General features: G+C 39.9%; 3 protein-coding genes, 1 non-coding gene and 4 pseudogenes across 4 annotated transcripts; 2 read left to right on the top strand and 6 right to left on the bottom strand.

Moving 5' to 3' along the window:
• The first annotated feature begins 6685 nt into the window (after nucleotides 1-6685).
• LOC148933107 (5S ribosomal RNA) lies at nucleotides 6686-6804 on the top strand. Its single transcript, XR_016134837.1, has one exon. It is a non-coding gene; the product is annotated as a 5S ribosomal RNA (ribosomal RNA).
• A 48-nt stretch (nucleotides 6805-6852) lies between these two features.
• LOC125219372 (UDP-glucosyltransferase 29 pseudogene) lies at nucleotides 6853-8376 on the bottom strand (annotated as a pseudogene).
• A 786-nt stretch (nucleotides 8377-9162) lies between these two features.
• On the bottom strand, nucleotides 9163-10649 carry LOC125219373 (UDP-glucosyltransferase 29 pseudogene; annotated as a pseudogene).
• Nucleotides 10650-12103: 1454 nt separating this feature from the next.
• On the bottom strand, nucleotides 12104-13706 carry LOC125224050 (UDP-glucosyltransferase 29 pseudogene; annotated as a pseudogene).
• Nucleotides 13707-15254: 1548 nt separating this feature from the next.
• On the bottom strand, nucleotides 15255-16677 carry LOC125217792 (UDP-glucosyltransferase 29 pseudogene; annotated as a pseudogene).
• Nucleotides 16678-17138: 461 nt separating this feature from the next.
• Nucleotides 17139-19647, bottom strand: LOC125222935 (E3 ubiquitin-protein ligase MIEL1-like). Its single transcript, XM_048125836.2, has 11 exons — nucleotides 19414-19647; nucleotides 18919-19006; nucleotides 18761-18817; nucleotides 18608-18640; nucleotides 18447-18524; nucleotides 18325-18368; nucleotides 18205-18245; nucleotides 17949-18031; nucleotides 17774-17865; nucleotides 17617-17686; nucleotides 17139-17546 (listed from the first exon to the last, which is right to left on the bottom strand). The coding sequence occupies exons 1-11, from the start codon at nucleotides 19467-19469 to the stop codon at nucleotides 17379-17381; spliced, it is 810 nt and encodes a 269-aa protein (XP_047981793.2). The 5' UTR covers nucleotides 19470-19647; the 3' UTR covers nucleotides 17139-17378.
• A 1741-nt stretch (nucleotides 19648-21388) lies between these two features.
• LOC125224311 (uncharacterized) lies at nucleotides 21389-22555 on the top strand. Its single transcript, XM_048127693.2, has 3 exons — nucleotides 21389-22083; nucleotides 22178-22237; nucleotides 22330-22555. Coding segments are annotated over exons 1-3 (663 nt in total). The 5' UTR covers nucleotides 21389-21482; the 3' UTR covers nucleotides 22332-22555.
• A 102-nt stretch (nucleotides 22556-22657) lies between these two features.
• LOC125224310 (alpha/beta-Hydrolases superfamily protein) lies at nucleotides 22658-26326 on the bottom strand. The gene is made up of 11 exons (XM_048127692.2): nucleotides 26152-26326; nucleotides 25979-26048; nucleotides 25501-25601; nucleotides 25229-25294; nucleotides 25100-25147; nucleotides 24938-25005; nucleotides 24648-24720; nucleotides 24398-24559; nucleotides 23766-23963; nucleotides 23225-23313; nucleotides 22658-23120 (listed from the first exon to the last, which is right to left on the bottom strand). Exons 2-11 carry the CDS (start codon nucleotides 26043-26045, stop codon nucleotides 22904-22906), a joined length of 1089 nt encoding a protein of 362 aa, XP_047983649.2. The 5' UTR covers nucleotides 26046-26048; nucleotides 26152-26326; the 3' UTR covers nucleotides 22658-22903.
• Nucleotides 26327-27281: the final 955 nt, after the last annotated feature.

The raw sequence follows: 27281 nt of genomic DNA, 5'->3' as shown, positions 1-27281 counted from the left end.
TAAGATGCTATTTTGGCAGGGAATTGAGCTTATGGATCGGTGGCATTGTAGAAAGGCATTTGTAATGGAGTGATGCAAAAAGGAGGCAAAAAGTGCAAGAATTTGAAGAAAATCAGAAAAATGGCAAACTGCCCAAGCTGTCAGCTTGGCCAAGCTGGACCCGACGGCATGAAGCCACTTGAGCACAATTACAAGACTGCTTCCTTTTGCAACACGTGTCCACCTCCGTCTAAGGCATGGGAAAATGGAAATATCTTTTGTTAAATGAGAGATATGTATTAAAAAGACTTTAACTTTCCAAGAACCAATTAGTAACTTTATCACTTAGCCTTAGTTTAGTTTTAGTTTATTCTCTCTCTAGAAAACTTTTCTCCCTTCCTTAAGAAGAGAGATTTCAAATACAAGGCTGCCAAGATCTTAATTCACCATGGGTTGAAGTAGTAGTAATTTAGTAGTAGTGTTTAATTTCTCAAGTTGTTTGTCCTTAACCTTTGTAGTTCTTTTGCATCTTTCTCACTCTTAGTTGTTGTTGTTGGACTTGTTTTAAAAGCTTATTTCAAGTAGTAATTATGTTAGTGTTTGTGTATTTAATGTGCTTTAAAGTTTAGTTCTTGTTTGATTTCCGATTTTAACTTGTTGTTTAGTTCTAGTGTTGGTTATGCTCTTGTTTAGTTAAAATTTCTTTCAAGCTTTTAAAATCAGTTTCTCTTCACCATGTTTAAGTGTTCTTGAAGCTTCTTTCTATCATGTTTAAGTGCTTTAATTTTCAGATTTTCATTTGGTGTTTTCAATGCATGTTTAGGTAGTTTAATTGATGATTTTATGTTTCTCTTGCATATTTAATTATGTAGCAGCCATCTATTCTCTTTCTTACTCTTATTTTCGTGCCTTTAGTGTAGAATTAGGAGCCATGATCAGCTTTTAGGAGTTAAGTGGAAGAACCATTAGTTGTAGGCTTTTGTCCAATGGTTTTACACCTTGGGTAATAGAAGTTGGGAGACAACAAGTACATGATTCCTTTTCACTTTTGGCAGCTCTTTTAGTTTAGTTAATCCCTGCACTCAACCTTCCATTTACTTCTAATTTACTTTAGTTTGCTTTAGACAACCTTTTAAGGGTCACAATCCTAGTTTCTAGATTTCTTTAGTAGCCAACACTTAGTGTATTTTTCCTTAGTCTTTTAACTTAGTTCTTTTTGCTTCTGAACTTAGGAATGTCTATGCAAGTTGCTGTTTTCATTTCATTTCCGAAATGTTCTTATTTTCGCCACTGCTAAGTTGCCCAGTTTACCAACTTGCCCAATCTGCGTTTCAGTTTAATTGCTTTCTTCTTATTGTATTTTATTTGCATGTTTAGTTCTCAATCTTAGCTTAAGTTTTATTTATATTTCGTAGTTCAGTTCCCACCCCCAATTTAAAGCGTGGCGGCATCGCCAAACCCTTTCTAAGTGTTGAAATGCATAACGGATGCTACCGTTCCTCGTGGGTTCGACACCCTAACTTACCATATACTAATTAATAGTATTTTGGAAAGTGGGAACTTATAAATCTTGTTGAATAGGAAGGGACACGCGCCTACGACACGCGTGCGAAACCCCGTCCTCTCACTCATGTTCAATACAAAGGTCAAAGAAATATTCAAAAACATTGTTTGAACAAGAATAAAACTAAAAGTAGAAACTCCTAGAATTGGATTGGGCGGATTGGAGGTCTCGTCTTCAATCTTGCGATGAATACTCGTCCTCTGCTCGTTCTTCTCTTCTTTCTAGGTGAAAAAGGGGTATTTTTGGGGTAGGACGCGTGTAAGTTGTGTTTGGAGGCGTTTCCTAGACATATATATACCTAGGGTTGACTTTGGGCCCGAAATAAGCTGTCCGACGAAGCTGGCGGGTCGCCAGGTTGGGTGTGCGTCGAAGCTGGCGAGTCGCCAGCTGCTTACGGCGTTTTTTCGTGTTTTGCTGGCGGGTCGCCAAGTTCGTTTGCATGCGAACCTGGCAGGGCGCCAGCTATGTCACTGCTCTGCGCAGTCTTGGTAAAACGGCCATAACTTCTTCTACCGAACTCCGATTGAGACGTTTAAGATATCCACGCGAAGCTCTTTCGAAGACGAAGAGAATGGTATGCATTACATGCGAATCGGACTTCAAAATCTCCAGAAAAGCTGTCTCGAACATTGAGCAGCTGCACATCCACATATTTTGTACATTTTTCTACACATTCTTCACAAAATGGTCAAAATACCAACATAATAGAGAAGTAGCTATAACCATGTCTCAAAGTACACAATATATGATCAAAACCATGTAAAACTACCCTCTAAAATCATGTAAAATCCAAGTAAATCCGGGTTCGATCCCTAGAGTTTAGCTACAAGGGGTCATCTTCCTTGGGACAGAGGGAGTAATAAAATGTGAGTAGGAATGAGTTAGTGGAATATAGGGTCCACTACCAAAAATGGTAAAAGTGAAGTGTATCAAATTTTCAGGGACGGACCGAAATAGTAAACTGTATCAAATTTTCAGGGACGGAGGTAGTACAAAACTTTGAATTTATTTACAATTATCACACGATAAGAGCATCCTCATCCGTGCTCTTAGCTAAGAGCACGGAAGTGGGCCCGGACCCACTTTAACTCCTTGTCCTTAGCTAAGAGCGCAACACCCACATCCGTGCTCTTAGCTAAGGACAAGCTCGAGGGTCCCACCATTATTATTCAATTTAAATAGTTCAATTACTAAAAATATTCTTACATTATAAAAATACATTAAAAAATAAAAATTACATAATTAAAATCCTAAAAAATAAAAATTACATAATTAAAAATCTAAAAAATAAAAAAATACATAATTAAAATCCTACAAATTAAAAATTACATGATTAAAGACTAAAAAATACCCCCGTGGAAGACTAGTCCTCTGTCCCCAATGTTCTCTTGAGACCCCGGATCATTCCCACATGTGTTGCAAGTTGGTCGGGAGTCATGTTAGACATATCAGTCGTATTGAGTTGACCCAATAGGGCCCACAACGAGTTGTTCAGAGGTGGAGGTGGCACAAAGGGGGAGCAGGAGTGGGAGCGGGGGCGAACGGAGTCTGGGCGCGACGGCGGTTGGCTGTCGCCTTCTTCCTTCCTTACGGCCGGCGGGAACTGCTCGGGCCAGCGTCGGAACTACCCAAGTTAGTTCCGGCAAGTTGGGTAGCCACATCATCGGAGGGGCCGTCGGACAGGGCTACCGATCTCAACCGTTTGCTAGAGGAGCTGGAGGAGGACCACCCCGCTACTACGCCACCCCTATACTTCAAATGTTGGCGCCTCTCCTGCCAACAATTGAGGTACTTGAACGGTTTCAACTCCATGCTTTGGTAGGTCGCCAAGGCGGCACTGATGATGTCGAGCTCGCTCTTGCCGCTCCCCGCCGCGCGCTCTTCCTGTTGGTAATACCCTTGGAACTTACCGATTGCCATGTTGCATTTGAAGATGCAATTGCGCATCATACTATCATTGCGATTGATGGTTCCCTCTGGCCAGGTGGCCAGGTTTCGTTGTAAATTAAAGACAAGTGATGCGCCACTAATACGTTTCCCCGGTTTGGTTCGACCCAACATCCGGGTCTTCGGAGACTGCCAAATAGGCTTTGAACATCTGCATCTTCTCATCCGGAGTGTACGGGGTGTGGGTACCCCGAGTAGGAGGAGTAGGTGTAGGAATAGAAGTATGAGTACGAGCAGAGCTGCCGCTCCCTCCCGAACCCGGGGGCATCTTGGTCGTCCACCGGGTGAGGCCAATAGCCACCCGAAACTTGAGAACCTTGGGTTTGAGGAGGGGCCGAAAATTGCGTTTCCAGACTAGAGAATGGCTCGAAGTCGAACCATTAGTAGTTCCAACCGCAGGAGCCGGAGGGGTGATCGCCGGAGCCGGACATTGTGTAGTGTGGTGTGAATTTAGATGAGAGAATATGAGAAAAAAGATAAGAGAATGTAGATGATAGAATAGATGAGAATGTGTTTTTTTCGTATTGAAGTGGGAGTATTTATAGATGAAAATGTGAATTTTGGGGAAAAAAATTGAAAAACAAATTAAAAGTAGGTAGAAAACGGATATAATTTTTTGGGAAGTGGGAAAAAAATTTATTTAAAAACAATTTTTTCATTAATTTCAAAAAAAAATTTAAAATAAAATTGAATATGCCAACAGCTATGCCGTTGGCGAATCAGAAGCTGCCACGTATGCTGCTCAGCGGCACGGACGTGCTCTTATTTAGAGCATCTCCAATGCAAATAGGCCAGCCACTCTCTCTCCCTGCCACTTCAACAGCACTAAAAATCCACCTGCAACATCAGATTTAGGCCAGCCATAGGCCAACCGCAATAAAAACAATTCAAAATATATTATATTTACGGAATTAAAATTATGATTAAATTACGGATTAAATTTACTACACAGATACAGGAAAATTAATTTATTTCATTCAAAAAAAGTACAAAGATTTAAAAAAAAATACATGATTTTTTTTTAAAAAAAGGCTTCCACACACGAGCCCCGTCACTCTCTACTCCTCGTCGCTGTCGCCACCGCCGCTGCCGCCACCCGGGGTATCTGACCCCATATCGGAACCCCCTATCTGTGCCCTCGTGGTATCCAAATCAACCCGCATGCTCTCGAGCATCGAGTGAAGAAACATCTTCTCCGTGGGGTCAGTGGCGTTCTTCCACTCTTGGAAGACGTTGTACATCTGCTCCCGCGTTTTGTTACGCGAATAGAGAGTGTACTCGAGTGGGGCGGGTGGGAGGGCGGCGGACTGGACCTCATGGGGCGATAGGGGGGATCCTCCCCTCGCAGCCCGTTGCGCCTGCTTCTGTCCAACCGGGCGAGGGCGACCAGCAAATGAAGGAGGGGATGGAAACTCCTCAGCATCCGGGGGGAGGTCGTGGGATCCGCCGCTGCTGCCGCTGTAGTCGCCGGTATAGTGCAGCCTCTGCTTCTTTGGCCACCCAGCGTCGCACCCCGCACGGAACTTCTCGGAGTCCTTCAACAACACATAGCATTCCCAGAAGTGGAACTCCTTGTACTTCCCCGCCAAGGGGAACTGAATCTCGGCTATCCTCCGAGCGTCCTCCTCATTCTGCCTACTAGTGAGCTGACGGAGGGCGTTGGCGTACAACGCCGAAAAACGGCCGACCGCGGCCCTGATGCGCTCCCACCCCTTCCGGACCTCCTCCCCGCTGAAGTCCTTCCCGTGCGAGCAGTGCCTCCTGTAGGCAGCTCTAATCTTCGCCCACATGTTGATGACCCGCTGGTTGTTCGCAACCAGCAGATCGTCACACACCTCCAACCACCCCCTGGCCACCCGGGCGTACTCATCCTCCGTCCACTTCCTCCGGCCGGGGGTGTCGTCAACAACGGGCTGCGACGACTCGCAGACCGCCTTGGCCTTCCCCCTCGTCTTCTTCTTCTTCGCCGCGGTCCGCCCCGCTGGAACGGGAGTGTCCGGATCGCCGAGATCGATCCCCATGTCATGCAATGACAAAAGGTCATCGCCAGTGAACTACATCTCCACTGGGGTCGACGTGTGAGACGAAGCCGTCAAAAAATCCAGAGAGGGACGATAGACCGTGTCCCCCCCCCCCGGTGACCCCTGCATCCCGGGATGCATACCCATCATCTGCTGCATCATCTGCTGCTGCATCGGGGGCATACCTCCCCACCCCTGCCCACCGCTGGCCTGTCTGCCGCCCGTCATACCCCACGGCATGTTCCCACCCCCTGGCGCTCCGGCCATCATCCCCATCAGCTGATTCCAAGGGACGTTAAACCCTGGGCCCATCTGCCCGCCCATCTGGCCCCATCCAGATCCCACGGGTACTGTGGGAGTCTGAGATCCACTCGTCGCTGGACTGGACTCGTTGTTGTGATCCATCGCTCAATGATGCTCTTGTACAGAAAGTTAGAGAGAGAGAAAACTGGTTAAAACAAGTGGTGCAAATGAAAATGAAACTAAAATCGCGTTTATATAGGTTTTAAATTTAAAAAAATAAAAAAAAATCAAAAATCGGCGCTGGCCGATCGCTGGCCGCCATTGTGGCGGCCAGCGCATCGGCCAGCCCACGCCGAAAATTTCGCCGATTTCTTGCTCGCCTGCTCCAATGGTTCGGCTAGCCGACCGGCTATCGACGCGGATCGGCTAGCCGGTTGGCTAGCCGGTATTGGAGATGCTCTTAAGAGCAGCGCCGTGCCGCTGGCACAGACGGACGCCTCCCATCGGCGAACGAACGGCATCCCCGCCGCAAGCACAAACGGACGCCTCCGCGCTGCGAATGCTCTAATAAATTTTAGTTTGTCTCGAAATACATATAGTTATTCAAAGCAGTGTGACGTGCCTCCTATATTTATATTTTATATTGATGCTTGTTTCTTCTCAATTGCTGTTCTCTGTCTTATGGTACTAGTGATGGCCACTTATCGAAATAAATTTTATGGCCGGCTACGTTCAATAAAATAATTTTAAAAATGCCATGATTTTTACAATTTGATACTCCATTAACAATCTTGCTGCATACATTTGCTTCACCTAATTGTGGACCATTAAGTATTAAATAAAATTATACTTTATGTAAAACTAATTCATCTGTAGTTGCAGATTTGTATCATTCAAGCATCCAAGTTCCCATAACATATGTTTCTATTTTGGGTGCAATCATACCAGCACTAATGCACCGGATCCCATCAAAACTCCGAAGCTAAGCGTGCTTGGGCGAGAGTAGTACTAGGATGGGTGACTCCCTGGGAAGTCCTCGTGTTGCAACCCATTTTGGGAAAAAAACAACGTAATTCTATTTCTTCTCCATGTTTGACAGAAACAGAAATCTTGTTGCAATTAATCTTGAACAGAACAGAATACACCTTTTGTTGATCATTCATAAAAACACATAAATCCTAAACCAGAAACAGTTTGCCACACTTATTTCTTGTTCTTGGCACAAATCTTCAATAGCTGCTGAGCTACTTCATTCACCTCTTCGTCTTCCTTCTCTCGCAACGTCTCACTCAATCTCCGAGCCCTGCTCTTCAGACCTTCATACAACGCGCTCTTCTCCACCATCACCTTATTGATTGCTTTGGCAACCTCCTCTCCCACATACACTCCATTTTCATGATCCTTTTCCACCTCCACACCAACCCCGAGCTCCACCATTAGCTGCGCGTTCATAGGCTGGTCAGCATTCATCGGCATGGCTATAACCGGAACACCAAAATACATGCTCTCTGTGATTGAACTCCTTCCACAATGACTCACAAAGCCACCTATACTCGGATGGCCTAATATCTTCGTCTGTGGCGCCCATCTCGTCACAACCAACCCTCTCTCCTTCACTGTTTCAAGAAACCCTGCAGGCAGTTCTTCTTCAACCAGTCTGATGTCCGTGCCCGCCTCCTCCTCAGCAGGAAATCGGATCACCCACAAGAAGTTAACATCACAAAGCTGCAGCCCTTTTGCTATTTCTTCAATCTGCTTCTTCGATAAAAAGCATTCACTGCCAAAGGAGATGTATATGGTAGAATCAAGATTCTTCCCATTTAGCCATTTCATTATCTCGAAATCATCGTGCTTGTTAGCATCAGCAGCGATCAAGGGGCCGGTGCAAACTATCTGCTTTTTGCTCAAAGCAGAGAGATAGTCTGCATACTTCTCCTCAACATGCCTCGAGCTCTTTGACAGGACTATGTCTGTTGATCTTGCCATCGCTCCGTAAGCAAAATCATCATCTGCGTCCCTCAAATTTTGCGCGAGAAGAGCTAGCCGCCTGGTAAGATCATCATCGGGCAGACTAATAGCTGGAAATGGGAAGGTAGCACCACTCCCCACTGTGTATAAATGGTGGAGGTAAGACAAGGCTGTTGCACCGGAGGTTGAGAAGTAGACACAAGGTATTCCTTTGGATGAAGCGATCTTGGGCGCCCATGGTTGGTATACGTCGAATATGACAAGATCTGGCTTTAGGGAATCCATGATATCTGAGAAGCTTGAGCTTGATTCTTGAAAGGTTTTCATGAGGGTTAGGAGGAGGTGGGAGGGGAGGTTAGTGGTGGTGTGGAGGTGGGGAGGGAGTTGAGGTGGAGACGGCATGTGCAGCTCAACTAGTTTCACTGATGCAGCAGCATCATCTTCGGACGAGATGCTGGACTTGATTGAATCAAGGTTGACAGCGGTGGAGCAAAGGTACATGGTGAAGTGGTGCGTTGCTGAGAGGCGTTTGGCGAGTTCGAGGTATGGGAATATGTGTCCATGAGCTAACCATGGGAACATGAGGATTTTGAAGCTTTCTTTCTTCTCTTCCATGGTTATGAGTGATGAAAGCTCTCATCTCACCAGCTATACTTATAGTAATGCTTCATGAAGGAAAGCTCTCAGGCCTGCAGCTGTTAGTTAATTGTAGTATATTGCTCACTTAGCAAGATTATTAGTATAAAATTTCAAAAGAAATGTAGTTTAATCAGTCCACGAGATTCATGTGATTAAAATACTGTCTTCTTCTTAATGATAGTGAAGAAGTATTCTTTGCCTCATTTCCTACAAAGAGAATAGAAAATAAGTGATGACCAGATTAGGTATCATTTTAAACAGAAAACCAGCAAGTAATATTATTATAAATCATGCAATTATAAAGTGAAAACAACAATAGCAAGCCAAATGAAACTACAATTTACAGATAATAAAAAAAGTGTAGGAAGAAAGGTTATGGATTCATCAACTCAACCACTAACTTCATTTAGTTTCTCTTAGTACAGCCTGCAAAGTCAGCTTTTTGCCTGAAGCTCTAGGTACAACCGTTTACCTTATAAATCGCCTCCCTCCCGTAATTTCATAACTTCGAAGGGAAAAAAACCGAATCTTGGGGTCTAATCATAATCCATATCAGACTCTCGAGGAGGCTATCTATATGCTAGAATGTCGGTGGAGGCCGGCAGCTGCGTGGAGGTGTCTACAGAGCTGAGGGCGTCGTGCTCGTGGATTGAGTGAGAGGCTAAAGAGGGAAGAGGGATAAGTGCTGGATGAAGCTACTGATCATTTAAGCATCTAAGTTCCAATATTATTTTGGCTTATTGAATTTGCTATGTGCCTATATATATGCTTCTATTTCCATGTTGATTAAGAAATCTGCACTGAAAGAAACAGATATCTTGTTTCAATTAATCTTGAACAGTACAAAACAGCAAGAACACCTTCAAGCATAAAACACAAATGACAAACCAGAAACAGTTTGCCACACTTATTTCTTGTTCTTGACACAAATCTTCAGTAGCTGCTGAGCTACTTCATTCACCTCTTCTTCTTCCTTCTCTCTCAACGTCTCACTCAATCTCCGAGCTCTGCTCTTCAGACCTTCATACAACGCGTTCTTCTCCACCATCACATTATTGATTGCTTTGGCAACCTCCTCTCCCGCATACACTCCATTTTCACGATCCTTTTCGACATCCACGCCAACACCGAGCTCCACCACTAATTGAGCATTGAAAGGCTGGTCAGCATTCATGGGCATGGCTATAACCGGGACACCAAAATACATGCTCTCTGTGATTGAACTCCTTCCACAATGACTCACAAAACCACCTATGCTCGGATGGTCTAAAATCTTCGTCTGTGGCGCCCAGCCAGTCACAACCAACCCTTTGTCCTTCATTGTTTCGAGAAACCCTGCAGGCAGTTCTTCTTCGATCAATCTAATGCCCGTGCCCGCCTCCTCAGCAGGATATCTGATCACCCACAAGAAGTTAACATCACAAAGCTGCAGCCCTTTCGCTATTTCTTCAATCTGCTTCTTGGATAAAAAGCATTCACTGCCAAAGGAGATGTATATGGTAGAATCAAGATTCTTCCCATTTAACCATTTCATGATCTCTGATTCATCGTGCTTGTTAGCATCAGCAACGATTAAGGAGCCGGTGCATACTATCTCCTTTCTGCTCAAAGCAGAGAGATAGTCTGCATACTTTTGTTCAACATGCCTAGAGCTCCTTGACAAGACTATGTCTGTTGATCTTGTCATCACTCCGAATACAAAATCATCATCTGCGTCCTTCAAATTTTCCGCGAGAAGAGCTACCTGCCTGAGCAAATCTTCATCAGGCAGACTTATAGTTGGAAATGGGTAGGTGGCCCTACTACCAAGTGAGTATAAATGGTGGAGGAAAGACAACACTGTTACACCAGGGATTGAGAAGTGGACACAAGGTACCCCTTTAGACGAAGCGATCTTGGGCGCCCATGGTTGGTATACGTCGAATATGACAAGATCTGGCTTTAGAGAATCCATGATATCAGAGAAGCTAGAGCTTGATTCTTGAAAGGTTTTCATAAGGGTTGGGATAAGATGGGAGGGGAGATTCCTGGTGGAGTGGAGGTGGGGAGGGAGATGAGGAAGAGACGGCATGTGCAGCTCTACTAGTTTCACTGATGCAGCAGCATCATCTTCGGACGAGATGCTGGACTTGATTGAATCAAGGCTGACAGCGGTGGAGCATAGGTACATGGTGAAGTGGTGTGTTTTTGAGAGGCGTTTGGCGAGTTCGAGGTATGGGAATATGTGTCCATGAGCTAACCATGGGAACATGAGGACTTTGAAGCTTTCTTGTTTCTCTCTCTCCATGGCTACAGCCTACAAGTGAATGAAAGCTCTCATCCCAGTAGCTGTACTTATAGTATGCTTCACAAATTACTAAAAAACTAAAAACTTGCATTGGCTACTTGCAACATTATAAAATTTTAAGGAAATGTATTTTACTAAAGGGAAGGGATTCAGGTGGAATAAGATACAGATTTGGAACACAAGACAACAATAGACTGATAGAGCTCTTTAACTAGTGCAATATTATATATAAAAAAAATCTCTCAGGCCTGCAATAGATTAAAGCTTCACAAAATACAAACAAATATTGCCAACTTAGCAAGATTATGAAATTTCTCTAGGAAATGTAGTTTAATCAATGCAAGGAATTCTGGTTTTTAAAATACTGTAATTTTCTTAATGATGTCAAGCAAATAGAGGATTGTGATGAAGTTAAACCTGCATGAGTCTTGATTTATGCATTGCACATCACAGAAACATAAATATACTATATGACAAGACTGTGTATAACAAGAACAAAAAATTCATTGCCTAGTTTCTGTCAAAGAGAGTGATGACAAGATTAGGTGGAGTACTATTTCTAACACAAAACCAGCAACTAATATTATAAAATCATGCAAATAAAAAGTGAAAACAACAAAAGCAATCCAAATGAAATTGCAATTTACAGAATACAGATGTTAGAAAGTTTAGCAACAGTGCCTAAACACTATCATGCACAACTAAAAGCGCCTCGACACGAATCACTGTAAATCGCCTTATCATCCGCTTCTCTTAATAAGGTTATGGATTTATCAATTCATTCCCAACTTGATTTAGTTTCTCTTAATGCATTCTGCAAATTCAGCTTGATTTTCTTACTTAATTAATATAGCAATTCATTCCACAAATATGATCAACAATCAGTTTTTTATTTATTGTCTGTGCCTCATCTCTTTCGCGTAAGTTTTTATTTATCAGTCATTTGACGAAAGAATTGAATAATACCGTGTCAATATAATCTCATTTTGGCATGTTAGGCACTGAGCGTATTGGACTGTATACTATGTGTATAAAGTCCCTAACAAAGGTGTTGTGGTGCTGACTCACGGATATGCAATGAGAGATTTGGCTTTGGTACCGTCGGTTAGGCACAAATCTACTAGTTATTCTTACATTTTTCTTTTTTCCTAAACTTGTTAAATCTTTGAATGTTGTGAGCCTTTATACTGGCAAAAAGCCATAGACACTCGTTTAAGTGGAATAATACTAGAAATGAATCTATTTGATCCTTAACAGGAAGAGGCTGGAGAGGGAGAGGGACAAGTGCTGGTTGAAGCAGCTGAGCAGTTGTAGAAACAGACAAGAAGCTGCTGATCATTTAAGCATCTAAGTTCCCATATTAGTAGTATTATTATGGCTTATTAAGTGTGATGTATGCTTCGATTTCCTCTCCACGTTGAATAAGAAATTTGACAACTGACAGGAACAGATATCTGGTTGCAATTAGCTAGCTAGTAAAACTTTTATTGATCAATAAGACATATACAAATATAAAACCAGAAACAGTTTGCCTCACTTATTTCTTGTTCTTGACACAAATCTTCAATAGCTGCTGAGCTACTTCATTCACCTCTTCGTCTTCCTTCTCTTTCATCATCTCACTCAATCTCCGAGCTCTGCTCCTCAGACCTTCATACAACGCGTTCTTCTCCACCATCACCTTATTGATTGCTTTGGCAACCTCCTCTCCCACATACACTCCATTTTCGCGATCCTTTTCCACCTCCACACCAACACCGAGCTCCACCACTAACTGAGCGTTCATAGGCTGGTCAATATTCATGGGCATGGCTATAACCGGAACACCAAAATACATGCTCTCCATGATTGAACTCATTCCACAATGACTCACAAAGCCACCTATACTCGAATGGCCTAATATCTTCTTCTGTGGCGCCCATCTAGTCACAACCAACCCCCTCTCCTTCACTGTTTCAAGAAACCCTACAGGCAGTTCTTCTTCGATCAATCTGATGCCCGTGCCCGCCTCCTCCTCAGCTGGAAATCTGATCACCCACAAGAAGTTAACATCACAAAGCTGCAGCCCTTTAGCTATTTCTTCAATCTGCTTCTTGGATAAAAAGCATTCACTGCCAAAGGAGATGTATATGGTAGAATCAAGATTCTTCCCATTTAGCCATGTCATGATCTCTGAGTCATCATGCTTGTCAGCATCAGCAGCGATCAGGGGGCCGGTGCAAACTATCTTCTTTTTTATCAAAGGAGAGAGATAGTCTGCATACTTCTCCTCAACATGCTTGGAGCTCTTTAACAAAACTATGTCTGTTGATCTTGCCATCGCTCCATATGCAAACTCATCATCTGCGTCCTTCAAATTTTGCCCGAGAAGGGCTAGCTGCCTGGGCAGATCATTATCAGGAAGACTTATAGCTGGAAATGGAAAAGTAGCACCACTCCCCACTGTATACATATGGTGGAGGAAAGACAAGGCCATTGCTCCAGGGGTTGAGAAGTGGACACAGGGTACACCTTTGGATGAAGCGATCTTGGGCGCCCATGGTTGGTATACGTCGAATATGACAAGATCTGGCTTTAGAGAATCCATGATATCTGAGAAGCTAGAGCTTGATTCTTGAAAGGTTTTCATAAGGGTTGGGATAAGATGGGAGGGGAGATTCCTGGTGGTGTGGAGGTGAGGAGGGAGATGAGGAAGAGATGGCATGTGCAGCTCTACTAGTTTCACTGATGCAGCTGCATCATCTTCGGACAAGATGCTGGATTTGATTGAATCAAGGTTGACAGTGGTGGAGCATAGGTACATGGTGAAGTGGTGTGTTGTTGAGAGGCGTTTGGCGAGTTCGAGGTATGGGAATATGTGTCCATGAGCTAACCATGGGAACATGAGGACTTTGAATCTTTCTTGTTTCACTCTCTCCATGGTTACAAGTGAATGATAGCTCTCATCTCAACAGCTATACATACATATGGTAATGCTTCACAAATTACTAAAAAATGTTAAAAACTTGCATTGGCTACTTGTAAGATTATAAAATTTGAGGAAATGTATTTTAACCAAGGCACATGATTCAGGTGGAATAAAATATAGATTTGAAACACTCAAGACAACAATCACTCATAGAGTTCTTTAACTAATGCAATATAATAATTAAAAAAGCTCTCAGGCCTGCAATAGATAATGCTTTACACAATAAAAGCAAATATTCCTGACTCAGCAAGATTATAAAAGTACTCTAGGAAATGTAGTTTAATCAATGCAAAATACTGTATTTTTCTTAATGATGTCAAGAAAATAGAGGATTGTAATGAAGTTAAACCAGCATGAGCCTTGGTTTATGAACATCACACAAACATAAATATACTCCATATATGACAAGACAAGGTATAACAAGAACAAATAAAATCATTCCCTCATTTCTGCCAAAGAAAACACAATATAATAAAATGACAAGATTAGGTACTATTTTCTAACAAAAAGCCAGCAACTAATAATATAAAATGATGCAATGAAAACCAAAAGCAAGCCAAATGAAATTACAATTCAGATATTAGAAAGAGTGCCTAACATTGACTCAGTAGTATAACTCACATTAGCTGCAAACTCATCTTCATTTCTTACTTAGTTACTTAATAGAAATTTATACCATAAATATGATCAACAATCATTTTTTTTTCTTCATATCAGGTATCCAGTTTCTGATCAAGTTATGATTATCTGTGGTAACAAAAACTGGAACCTGACCTCTCTTTCATCCTTTTTCCTTCTATTATTTTCATGAACTTGAACCTATCTAGCAAACTGAAACTATAAAATTGGGAGGTTAATACAATCGGAAATCTACAACTTTATACAATACTAACTGTTAATTAAGGATGAAAGAAAGAAAAAATAATTAAAGTATTGTCAGGGGGGAATGAGTCTCACCATTAGAGAGAAAATAGTTTCTAAATTTAAAAAGTGCATATTCTTATGGGAGGACTAAAAATGAAAGAGCGTATATTCTCAGAGTAGTAACTTATTATCCCCTGGACCTTGAGTTTTGTAAGACCCCCTCAACTTCTCAGGGTTTAACCAAAAGACCCCGGGCTCGATCCAAATTCCAAAAGGACCCCACAAATGGTCAAAAGCAACAAATTGGTCCCCGAAGTACTAAAATTGCAAACAGGCCCCTATAGTGTGTCAAAATAAGTTTAGATAATCAAGATATCTCCCAGTATTAAGATCTCAAATTGTTTGTGCCTCAACTTTTTCCTAAACTTGTAAAGTCTTTGGATATGTGTTGTGAGCCTTGTATTTTGGCCAAAATAGACACCTGTTTAAGTGGAATAATACTAGAAATGAATCTGTATTATCCTTTATACATTTGAATTTTGAATATTAGAGGGAGAGCTGCTAGAGAGGGAAGAGGGACAAGTGTTGGATGAAGCAGTTGTAGAAACTAGAAACAGACAAGAAGCTGCTGATCATGTTAGCACCTAAGTTCCCATATTAATATTATTATGACTTATATATATGCTTATATTTCCTCTCCATGTTGATTAAGAAATTTGACAACTTTTTGCAATCAATACAAAACAGTTAGTACAACTTTTGTTGATCAATCATAAAAACACACAAATCCTAAACCAGAAACAATTTGCTACACTTATTTCTTGTTCTTGGCACAAATCTTCAATAGCTGCTGAGCTACTTCATTCACCTCTTCGTCTTCCTTCTCTCTCATCGTCTCACTCAATCTCCGAGCTCTGCTCCTCAGACCTTCATACAACGCGTTCTTCTCCACCATCACCTTATTGATTGCTTTGGCAACCTCCTCTCCCACATAAACTCCATTTTCATGATCCTTTTCCACCACCACTCCAACACCGAGCTCCACCATTAGCTGAGCGTTCATAGGCTGATCAACATTCATAGGCATGGCTATAACCGGAACGCCAAAATACATACTCTCTGTGATTGAACTCCTTCCACAATGACTCACAAAGCCACCTATACTCGGATGGCCTAATATCTTCGTTTGTGGCGCCCATCTAGTCACAACCAACCCCCTCTCCTTCACTGTTTCAAGAAACCCTGCAGGAAGTTCTTCTTCGATCATTCTGATGCTCATTCCCGACACCTCCTCAGCAGGAAATCTGATCACCCACAAGAAGTTAACATCACAAAGCTGCAGCCCTTTTGCTATTTCTTCAATCTGCTTCTTGGATAAAAAGCATTCACTGCCAAAGGAGATGTATATGGTAGAATCAAGAGTCTTCCCATTTAGCCATTTCATGATCTCGATATCCTCGTGCCTGTTAACATCCGCAGCGATCAAGGGGCCGGTGCAAACTATCTGCTTTTTGCTCAAAGCAGAGAGATAGTCTGCATACTTCTCTTCAACATGCCTGGAGCTCTTTGACAGGACTATGTCTGTTGATCTTGTCAATGCTCCGTAAGCAAAATCATCATCTGCGTCCTTCATATATTGCGCAAGAAGGGCAAGCCTCCTTGGCAACTCATCATCAGGAAGGCTTATAGCTGGAAATGGGAAGGTAGCACCACTCCCCACTGTATACAAATGGTGGAGGTAAGACGCGGGCATTGATCCAGAGGTGGAGAAGTAGACACTAGGTATACCTTTGGATGAAGCAACCTTGGGCGCAAATGGTTGTAATACGTCAAATATGACAAGATCTGGCTTTAGAGAATCTATGATGTCTGAGAAGCTTGAGCTTGATTCTTGGAAGGTTTTGATAAGGGTTGTGATAAGATGGGAGGGGAGATTCTTGGTGGTGTGGAGGTGGGGAGGGAGTTCAGGGGGAGATGGCATCTGCAGCTCTACTAGTTTCACTGATGCAGCAGCAGCATCGTCAGACGAGATGCTGGATTTGATTGAATCAAGGTTGACAGTGGTGGAGCATAGGTACATGGTGAAGTAGTGTGTCGTTGAGAGGCGTTTGGCGAGTTCGAGGAATGGGAATACATGTCCATGAGCTAACCATGGAAACATGAGGACTTTGAAGCTTTCTTGCTTCTCTCTCTCCATGGCTATGAGTGAATGAAAGCTCTTATCCCAGCAGCTATACTTTAGTAATGCTTCACAAGTTTTTTTTAAAAAAAAACTTGCATTGGCTACTTGCAAGAATACAAAATTATGAGGGAATGTATTTTAATCAAGGCATGTGATTCAGGTGAAATAAGAATCAGATTTGGACATAGAGATATTTAACTTATGCAGAATAATGAAGGAAAGCTCTCAGGCCTGCAGTTTTTAGTTAATAGATTATTGCTTCACAAAATAAAATACAGAAATATTGCTGGCTTAGAAAGATTATGATAAAATTTCTCAAGAAATGAAGTTTGATCAATGCAGGAGATTCAGGTGATTAAAATACTGTCTTCTTTAGTAGTACTTCTGTGCTCTTATCATAAAAAGGATGAATCTTTTGAAAGTTACATGCTCGATAATGAAGTCGTCGTTCTAGCTTCCACAGCAACGCAACAAAGTAGGAGATGAACATCATTGTCGAGTAAATTATGAACTACACAAGTTAATGAATCTTTGTACATATCAATCCAGAGTCACCGAGCTCGGTATTTTTTCCCACATATTAATAGGAAGAGCAATACAATAGAGTATATCATGAGTATAAAAAAGACGAGAAACAATGGATATCAATCATGCTGCACCAGCTTTTCCGGTGCATTAGAGCAAAATAATGGGAGTTTTGAAACTGTTTTCAGTTTTCACTGAGGAAGAACAGGAGGAGCAATTGTTCTTGTATTATACGATTCACAGTGGCTGCATTTCCGGCCAATTATGTGGAAGTAGACTTCAGTAGTGTCGTTGCAGTCGTTGCAAAGAATCCACACCTTCTTGTATCTGTATTCCTCAGGCATCACGGTTGCTTCAATCTGTACCAAGGAAATGTTATCTCAAGTTAAAATACATTCAATCTAATAACAGTCTGTGAGGGAGACTTACTTCCTCGTCTATTCTCTTCCACGCAATAGACATGTCCATGATCGACTTGGAACAAATTGGGCAGCAGAACCTGTGACAAAAAAGTGGGAGAAGCTGTTTTTGGCTGTAAAACAAGCAAAGACGCGGTGGTGACTCTGAGACGAGACACGTTCATTACCTGTCACGCTTTATTAGCTCATGGTAACATTCAGAATGCATGGTGTGTCCACATTTCATGACCGTTACATCTTTGAGGGAGTCGAATAGATACTGTGAAATGCAAGAATCACTGAATTCGCAGCATAACACAGAAGTTTGGAGAGAGAGAAAGAAAGAGAAAGCTAAGAAGAAACCTCAAAGCATATAGGGCAGTGATGCCTCATGGAATCCTCCACACAGAGGTGGTTGTTGCGTAAACTGATTGAATAACACGAACCTGCGTGGTTAGCAAGAACAGGATGAGGAGAGGATTCGTCTAATTAGTCGAAGATACTAATAGTTGCTAATAGATCAAATGTGCAATCAAAAGATCTTAACTATCGGTTCGAGTATTTAAGTATATAAGTACAGCTAGTATGAACAAAAAAGGAAACGCAACAAGTCACATACCACACTTCTTGCAGTGAAAGTAGTTCTCTCGACCTCCAATCCTGCAAGCCACGAGCATAAATCAGGACGAACGAGCTACACAATTTAATACAAACAAGTTTGAATACTCATGTTATTTACCTACAGATCCCACAATCATCACAGTGGAAGTGTCTTTTCTCAATCTGTATCAAGCAAGAATGCCTATTACACATAGAAGAGACAGAGATAGAGAAACAAAGAGAGGTTGTGAATCACATTACATCGTCATCGTAGAATTTGCAGATTTCGCAAAAATACTCTCCCATATTGACACCACAGTTCACACAAACATGTGCAACCTGGATGAGACAATGACAGATTAATACACAGATTGTAGGAAAAGAATCGATTACGACACAGTACTAGTGTTGAGGAGAAATACAGGCTGCTCAGTGTCACAGACAGAGCAAATAACCTGCAACCAAACCAAGAATGTCATCAATTTCAACCAGGAAACAAGAAAAACAAAAATGACATATACTACAAATCAAGTCAGAGAAGAAGCAAGAAGAGTACTTTTCTGCAAATGACATACTTGTTTCACATCACTCCGGACTAGATCATGACGATCATAAATATTGCGATGGATACTCTGTTGTTTCAAAAAAGAATCAAGCAACAATTATAACACCGGGCTTTTGGTAGTTAACAGATGATGGGTGTACAGTAGATACATCATTGAATAATCCATACCGTGGCTTCATTGTGACAATGGCGGCAATCATAGACTTCGTTGCAGCATGGAGCTCGAATCTTGCATCTTCTTCTATAATGCTTGCATCTATACAAAACCAGTGACAACTGATTTTAGATTTGTCTATAATACTGAAACCCTCAATAGCAAACAGCTCACTAATTTATCCTATAACTGAATCCACATTAGCTACATGCGATGTGTGAATGCTACACTTATTTCCCAAATCAGAAAGAACCCATTAAAAGATTGATTATGAACTATCATAGTTTCTAACAAGATTCGATTTTTTGAAGGCATACATAAACACACATGGGTATATAGTCAATATGACATCAAAATAAAAAAAAAGATTACATCTTTTCTGCATACATATGGAGACAGATTGATTATTACCATATATTATGCATAAAAATGGAATCTTTTTTATGTTCCTTGTGTAACACAATCAATACTTCAGCTCTGAAACATAGATGTAAAGATCTAGAAAGTACCCATAACCCATCTTCCCAAAAGTGAGGCGATCACTGGGGCTGCCTTCCATTAGCATATTTCCAACAGCTGCAGAGACTCCCAATGAAAGAGCAGAGCCGCCACACAAAGTGGGATGCAAGAAGAAGATGGGGAGACCTAATAATAATATCAAATTAAGAGGGCCATGGAGTCAAATGCAGAGAGACTGACTTGAGAATTAATGGCAAAACAAACACCTCTCTTTATCTTATTATTATAATCATAAAGTCATAACTTGCTAAATCTGGAAACCATTTATAATATGAATTATTTTGAGGCAGAGGACAAGAGTGGGGTGGCTGTGTGGGACCCAGCACCGCTCTTTCTAGCCAATCAGAGAAGCTCAGACATTGAAAGCAATCACTCGAGAAAATTGAAGTAAACTGTTTCTTGACGACAGTTAAAATCCCTGTGAAGCTGTTGCTTCCATGTTAACTGTTTCATATTTGTCAGAATAAGGTGGTTGGAAACTGATTCTTGGATATTGAATTTCAACTGAAATTTACAGTTCTCATGTTTAAAAGTTGGGTTAATATTTTAAGTAATTTAATTTGGTCAAATTATTTTACCAAGTTTCAAAGTCTTATCTGTACACGAAACATTGTCTTTTGCGATGCTAAAAAAATATTGTGTTGTTAAAATAAGAGAAAATGATTCTTTTAATAGCTTTTAAGCATCACTAAAAGAAGATAGGATAGATTTGTATCAAATATTAATTAAGTTATAGTAATAATTAATACTCCCTTCGTCTCACTTTAGAAGTTTTGGTTGAGTTCGACACGAGTTTTAAGAAATAATAAAGAAATGTGGGTGAAAAAAGATAGTGAAATGTGGGTCCTACTTTTATATATTAGTTTTATAATAAAATATGAGTGTAAAAAAATGAGTGGAATGTAGGACCTATTACCAATTATGGAATATTCCAACTAGAACTCCTAAAGTGTGACACCCAAAAATAGTAAACTGGGATTCTTAAAGTGGGACGGAGGGAGTATCAATTTTATATGTTAAAAATACCAACACAAATCCATAAATTTATCAATCTTATTGTGTTGATAAATTATGTCTTTGTGTTGATATTTAAATTTACATGTTTTATTGATATAATTATGTCTTTGTATTGATAATTTTAATACAAATAAAACGATCGCGAAAAATTGAAATTTCATGACGCTTGTAAATCTAATTAATACTACTACTATTAAAAATTAATTTAATGGTATATATTAAGTAAGAAAACAATTATTCTGGGAAAACCCATCCATACAAATGCTAAGTAAATACTCCTATATGTAGAAGCAAAAGTTGTATACAACGAAATTAAATATGGCTTTACAATTCAGCATTGAACTTAAATATTTAATGGAGGAAAGCCATAAACTTGGGTATCATCAATTTTTTTTCAATTTATGTATGTGTTCACTTTGTTTGTTGGTTGGAAACTACACAACTTTATTGTTTTCTGCTTCAAAGGCCTGCATCATTTATAGACAAATGAAACGTCAAGATAATATATTCTTGTTTAATACTCAGAGATTATAATGACAAAAATAAACTTTTAGTACATAATATAAAGGCAAATTACAAATGTTCTTTCACGAAAATAAAAGGCTTAATGCAAATATCAGCGATATAATCTTCATCATAAGAAAAACCATTTGTATTTAATTTCACTATAAATACAAATCAAACAAAAACTACTAAATCTAACTAGTAGATACTTCACTAAACAAATGAATTAGTTTAATTATGTGTCATTAATAAAAATGTATAACACTATATTCAAGATTAAATTTAACATATTTCTTTAACTGCATTTGTATGTGTATATATATATTCTTAAATACTTGTCCATAAATTACCCATGAAAATCAAAATACCAACAAAAAAACTGTTGCTACACCCTCTTAAATCAGAACATAATTGTAGGAAGAAACTCAGAAGAGAAATCAGAGGGAAAAAGTTTCACCATTTTCCTCTATTTCTCTTTCTTCCCATATTTCAAGACTCCATTTTTCACTCTCATCCTCATAAAACACACACTCACAAAATGGGGTGTGGCAAATCAAAGCACGCTGTTGCAACGCAAAACACCATCACCAAGAGCAAGAGCGGGAGCATCAAAAAGCAAGATCCAAAAGCTGCTGAAATTCCCAAAAATGGTGCAACTGTGGCTGAAGATAATGCTGTTAAGGATTCAGTCATTTTGAAGAAGAATGAAATCCTGGCTCCCAACATGATAGAATCCGAGGTTGTGAAGGCCGAGGAAGAAGAAGTCAAGACAGAGAAGAAAGAGGAGGAGGCTGCAGTTGCAGAGATTGTGCATGAGAAAAAGGAAGAAATCATTAAGTATGAGGAATTAAAGGAAGAGAATAAAGAGGAGGTGAAGGCTGATGTTGAGGAGCGAGAAAGCGCTGCAGTCATCGAGGCTGTGAGGGAGAGAGAAGAAGAGAAAGAGATCAAGAATGAGGAGTTGAAGGAGGAGAAGAAAGATGAGGTTAAGGCTGATCAAGACGATGTAGTTACTCAGCACGTAGGAGTCACTTCTTCTTCTTATAGTGCTGTGGAGAAGATCTCTGGAGACGAAAACGGCGTGGTTAAGGAAGAGAGCAAGGTTGCAGTTGCAGAGGAAGAAGGGAACGAAGGAAAAGGTAACCTTTAGATCGTGTTGTTTGATTACATAAGGTGGTTTTATTTGTGTTTGATCATTGACAATTCAAATTTATGTTGTTTTTTGGTTTGTAGAAGAGTTGGATCAAGAAATAAAACCTTCTGTAGAAGAGAAGAATCCTGCTGATGAAAAATGTATGAATCTAATTCCAATTTTGTTGTCTTGAATTCGAACATTATGATCTCTTACTGCAAAAGTATGGTGTTCGTTGTCGATGATTTTGCAGGAGGATATGCAGCAGCAGCAGCAGCAGCTGATGTGAAGGGAAACTGAAGAAGAAAAATCATATGCTTATACAGTCTTCAGTCCTTGTGTATCATCATCTTCTAGACTTGTACTCATGCATTTGATTATTCATAACGGTGATTTGTCACACCCCTCAAAATTTCAGACCATATGTATCTCTTGGTTGGGAGAAAAAAACCTAAGTTGCTTTGATGCATTATGAAAAATTTATGTGCTGTCTTGATGTTTTTATGCGGAGAGGAATATAAAGATACGTTCTATTTCATCCGGTGTAACATGTAACGAGCAACCTAACTCCGACACAGGTCTAAAACTCGATAAATCAGCTGATCGCCACAAATATGAAATTGCAGAGATGAGGACTTTATTTACAAGTGCAAATTCTGTCTACTAATACATGCTGTGGGAACTGTTATTTACAGAAGACATTTTTGATGTTACATGTGAGCAAGATGTATGTACAGTTTCTTATTTTTTGCTTTTTTGAATGAATATGACCTCTGATTACAATCCACCTCAACAAAAATTGGTGTGGTTGGCCCGATTCAGCACATCTAAACCAGGGTGTGTCGATTTCCTCCGTCTGTATTTAATTTCAAGACCGACTTTGGTGGATCCCTCAATACAACAAAATTCCCATCAGCATCTGTCGAGCCATAGGCAGCAAGACCCTGGTCCATCACAATCCTGCACGTGCTTGTCGAATCATTGCATCCCATTTCAACGCCATAGTATATCAAGTGATCAGCAATGCTGTTTCCCCTCACAGATCTACAGAAGAGTTTTGTTTTGAGAAACACATGAAACATTTTGAGATTAGATAGCAAATTTAAAACTTGTGTAATAGAAACAGGGTAGAACATGAGAATGCTTGCCTGCTACAAGTTGGGTCTTCCCCAGAACCATCACAAACCTTCTCGACTGTATAAACAAAGCTTCCAAATGCAAGATCGCGGATCCAGACCTAGAACATGATGATCATATATCTCAACAAATGACAGATGGGACAACTCTAAGGATGAAACTTATTGTAAAAAAGTGGCATTGAACACCTCCAGGGGACCAATGTATATAAGAAACATCAGGAGAATAGACATAAAAGTAACCTTAGTAGAGGTCGAGTGTGTGAGCCTTGGAAGATTTTCCATGTCAACCCCTTATTTAAAGAAGTTAACAAGACTTAAAGAATGATTTGATAGGTAGATTCTGGATAATGTAATATTCATAAATGATTTTGCAATGCTCTTCGTGATAAGTGTTTGGTAGTGCAGGGCACGTGATACGTTTGAAATCTAAGAGATTATCTTATATTCAATAATAATCATTATAAAAGAAAAAGAAAACGGACCAGAAACTCAAGAAAGGCCAGGCCGTGACTAAGAATTAAGATACACACACGCGAAAGTAATCCATTACCTCTCTTGGGAAGTGATGGTACGTTTTCTGCGGAAAATAGGAGTAATAGGGGGGCAGATGAGGCACCATATCATTTCCATGTGTGACACGAAAGGTGTCCGGGACAATTTCGCTATAATAGGATGCAAAAACAGCATTTCCAATCCTAGGTTGCCCAAACGTCACGACCTGGACTTTCTGCTGCTTTCCAAGAGTGAGCTGAAAAGGGACAGAAATTCAGAGCACAATTCCCATAGGAAAAAAAACATACAGCAGTACTAAAATCATAATCCAATATGAAACTTGAAAGTTCACACACTAATAATGTGGATATTTCAAAACAATTACACATAAAAAATGGATTGTTTTCATACAGTAAATGGAAAGAGATTGTATATAGCCCTCATTTCATGAGTTAGCCAAAAAGCAATAAATTGCCAAAAACTTTGGGATGGTTCAAAATCCAACTAAATTATAAGGAGTACTAGATTATCAGAGGGTGAAAAAAATGCCATTGCTAGAACCAGTTTTTAATTACTGAAGCTGAAGACTGAATTAAACCTCAGAGACCTCTTTCCTCTATTGATATACCATACTATAAAAGCCAAAATACATCATAAGCATGAAAATTAATCAAGGTTTTGGACTATTACACGAAGATCAAGTCCGCATAATGCAGCCATTGCTCCTCCCATTGAGTGCCCTGTTACCATGATGTCAGTGTCTCCATATAGCTCCTTTGCTAGTTGAACAGCACTTAGAACTCCAGGACGTAATGAAGAGTCATTATAAGCATTATAAAAACCATGATGAACCTAAAGCAATGGAAGATGAGTCGAATGATAAAAGATTCTGCAAATACTATATTTTTCGTAAAGCACAACAAGAGTTGATGGTACATACCATTGCACCGTCAACTCCAGGATAATTTATATCAAGCTGCTTCCAGAACAAATCTTCCACCCAATTCTGAATACTGCAACCATGGTACAACAATACATATGAAAAGGGAAAACTAAAATTTAATTACATGAATATTGTGCGGCTACTGAAATCAAGTTGATACTCCAGCATCATTCTTGAATAGCTTCAATGTATTTGAAATTTGATCACTTAATCATGAAACAGCTTTGAGGTAAATTAAGGAATCATGGAGGTGATAGAACACGATATGCTCAAGAGAAATAGCAAACCTGGTTTCCTGTGTTCCCCTGAATGCAATAACAACAGCGTTAAGATTAGCTGCAAAACCAACAAATCCCTGTCACACATAAATAAACATTCCAGTATTAGAGCTTCTATAAGTAACGTCTAGTAAAAAAGTTCTAGGACTAAGGATGACTCAAATTTCAGACCTGTAGACACCATTTTACGTCAACGATCAGCTCAAGTATTTCAAAGCCCTGCATTCAAGAGCAATTGTTTCAACCTTCATTATAAGGTAAAGTTATGGGTCTTATTCAACTATCGTCTATCAGTTCTACCTCTGTTAGACCATTACATCTTGAGCAAGTCCATGTAAACAACTCAGTCAAGTCTGACATATATACCTGCAAGTTAACAGTTGATTTATTGATGTGTAAGAAGTTTAGAAATTAGTACAATACGAAATATTTAAATCAAATACTGCGAGAAGCTGTTCAACACACTGCTTTCACTGGAATAATTTGGCTAGAAAACCAACTTATCAAACATGCAAAAATCATATTTTGAATCTAACTAACAACAACATAATGCATTTCAAGATGACTCTTACTGCTGAAGCATATTGCACCAATATTGTTGCAAGAGTGTGATTGTACTTTGCCAGGTCATGCTGCTTGTGGTTGTGCTTATGCTTGACTGTCACCTTGAGTTCTGCAACCAAAACATACAATGTGAAAATACAGCAAAGGGCAGATTTTCCAACCACGAATAAAATTGCAAAACAAATCTACATAATCAAGGTCAAAATATAAATTCAAACCAAAAGCATCGGTTTTCAGGTTACCAATTTATTCAACTACACATACTAAGATCAAACATTTGGTGAATAAAAACTCGCAAAATCGAAAACTAAAAGTCACAAATATATTGCTAAAAAGAGAAGGAATAATCTCAGAACACTCCAATTAAATACTTCAAAGTCACTCAACAAGAATTCGTGCACGAAAACTAATTTGCTTCCACGATTACCAGAGATATAAACGGCAATATACCTAGAAATTTCACATCCAAAGTAGAGAAAGGATTACCTCTACATGATGATAAAGTCACCGAACATATGAGAATTGCAACAATCAGCCAGCTCCTGCTTTCCATGCCCTGCACAAGAAGCCAATTCAATAAATGAATTGAACTCGGGATAAACTCAAAATTTGAACTTTGACTTCGATCATTGATGCAAAACAGAATGCAAGCAATTCACCTGATTAAAAAGTTCCCTAAATCGAATTGCGCGCTCCAATTTGAAAAGGGGCAGTCGTTTTCCGGCGGCCGTGAGCCGGTGGAAGGTTGCCAGGTGGAGATGGGAAGGCGCAAAACGACGTCGAGAAAGGGATTTGATTGAATTGATTTAGGGCTTGTGGATAATTGATGTTTCGTGCAAGTCTTTGAAAATATGGGCCTTCTTCAAAATCCAACAAGATTTTTTATTTTGCCGAAACTACCCTGACGAAACCGGTTTATCAAGGAGCGGCATGTACTTGGATGAGGGTATTTTAAAGTTTTACGGGGGTGAAACCGTAAAATAAGAATATCGCTAGAAAACGAAATGTTTTGTCTGGTTAGAAATATGATGACAGCGGAATAGAGATGATTCACGCAAAATCTTACGCGTGCACGGCACGTGGAGGGTGTTTTTGGCTAAGAGGTGAAGAAGTAGAAGATACACAGTGAATAAATGTTACTCCTAGACCTATCCAAGGTTTATCGAATCGGTGATTAAAATCGAAACCATAACTGGCTGTTACTTACTCCTATTATGACAATACATCAGTGGTATTTTTCATTTTTATAACATCAAGAGATGAGAGTACGAATCTAAAATGGAGACGAGAAGAAGAAAACGGCATTTCATCCTTATCCGTATATTATTAGGTCTAAATGAATTAGATAATAAGTTTAAATTAATTTCATTTATTTAATAAGCATGAGTTTTTTATAGTGTATTTAATGAGTTGGGACGTGATCTGAGTTGAATATGATTGTTGGTCAAACTAATTTTAATTTCAATTAATGTACATACTTAATTTATTTTGATATTATTACTTAATTTTCTTTAAATTCTATTCAAATTATCTTCTTTGGAAGATGATCGAGTTGATTAGTTCAATGGTATTCTCTCTGTTCCGCATCTACCTCAATAGAGGTTCCTAACTTCTTTCTCTACACTATTCTCTCTTATTTTATTTTTTTTCTATTTTAATTATTTATTATTGTTAGGATTGAAGCTTAGTTTATGAGCGTGAGGCAAGATTGAGAGATGATGATGAGACATGAAGAATCAAGATGTTTATTGATTGAATCGGAGCTTGAATTGAGAGAGAACAAATTGGG

Source organism: Salvia hispanica, chromosome 1 (genome assembly GCF_029641045.1).
Source record: "Salvia hispanica isolate PSC_SH4W2 chromosome 1, Shi_PSC_v1, whole genome shotgun sequence".
Taxonomy (NCBI): Eukaryota; Viridiplantae; Streptophyta; class Magnoliopsida; order Lamiales; family Lamiaceae; genus Salvia; species Salvia hispanica.
This window is presented reverse-complemented; position numbering and strand designations above follow the sequence as displayed.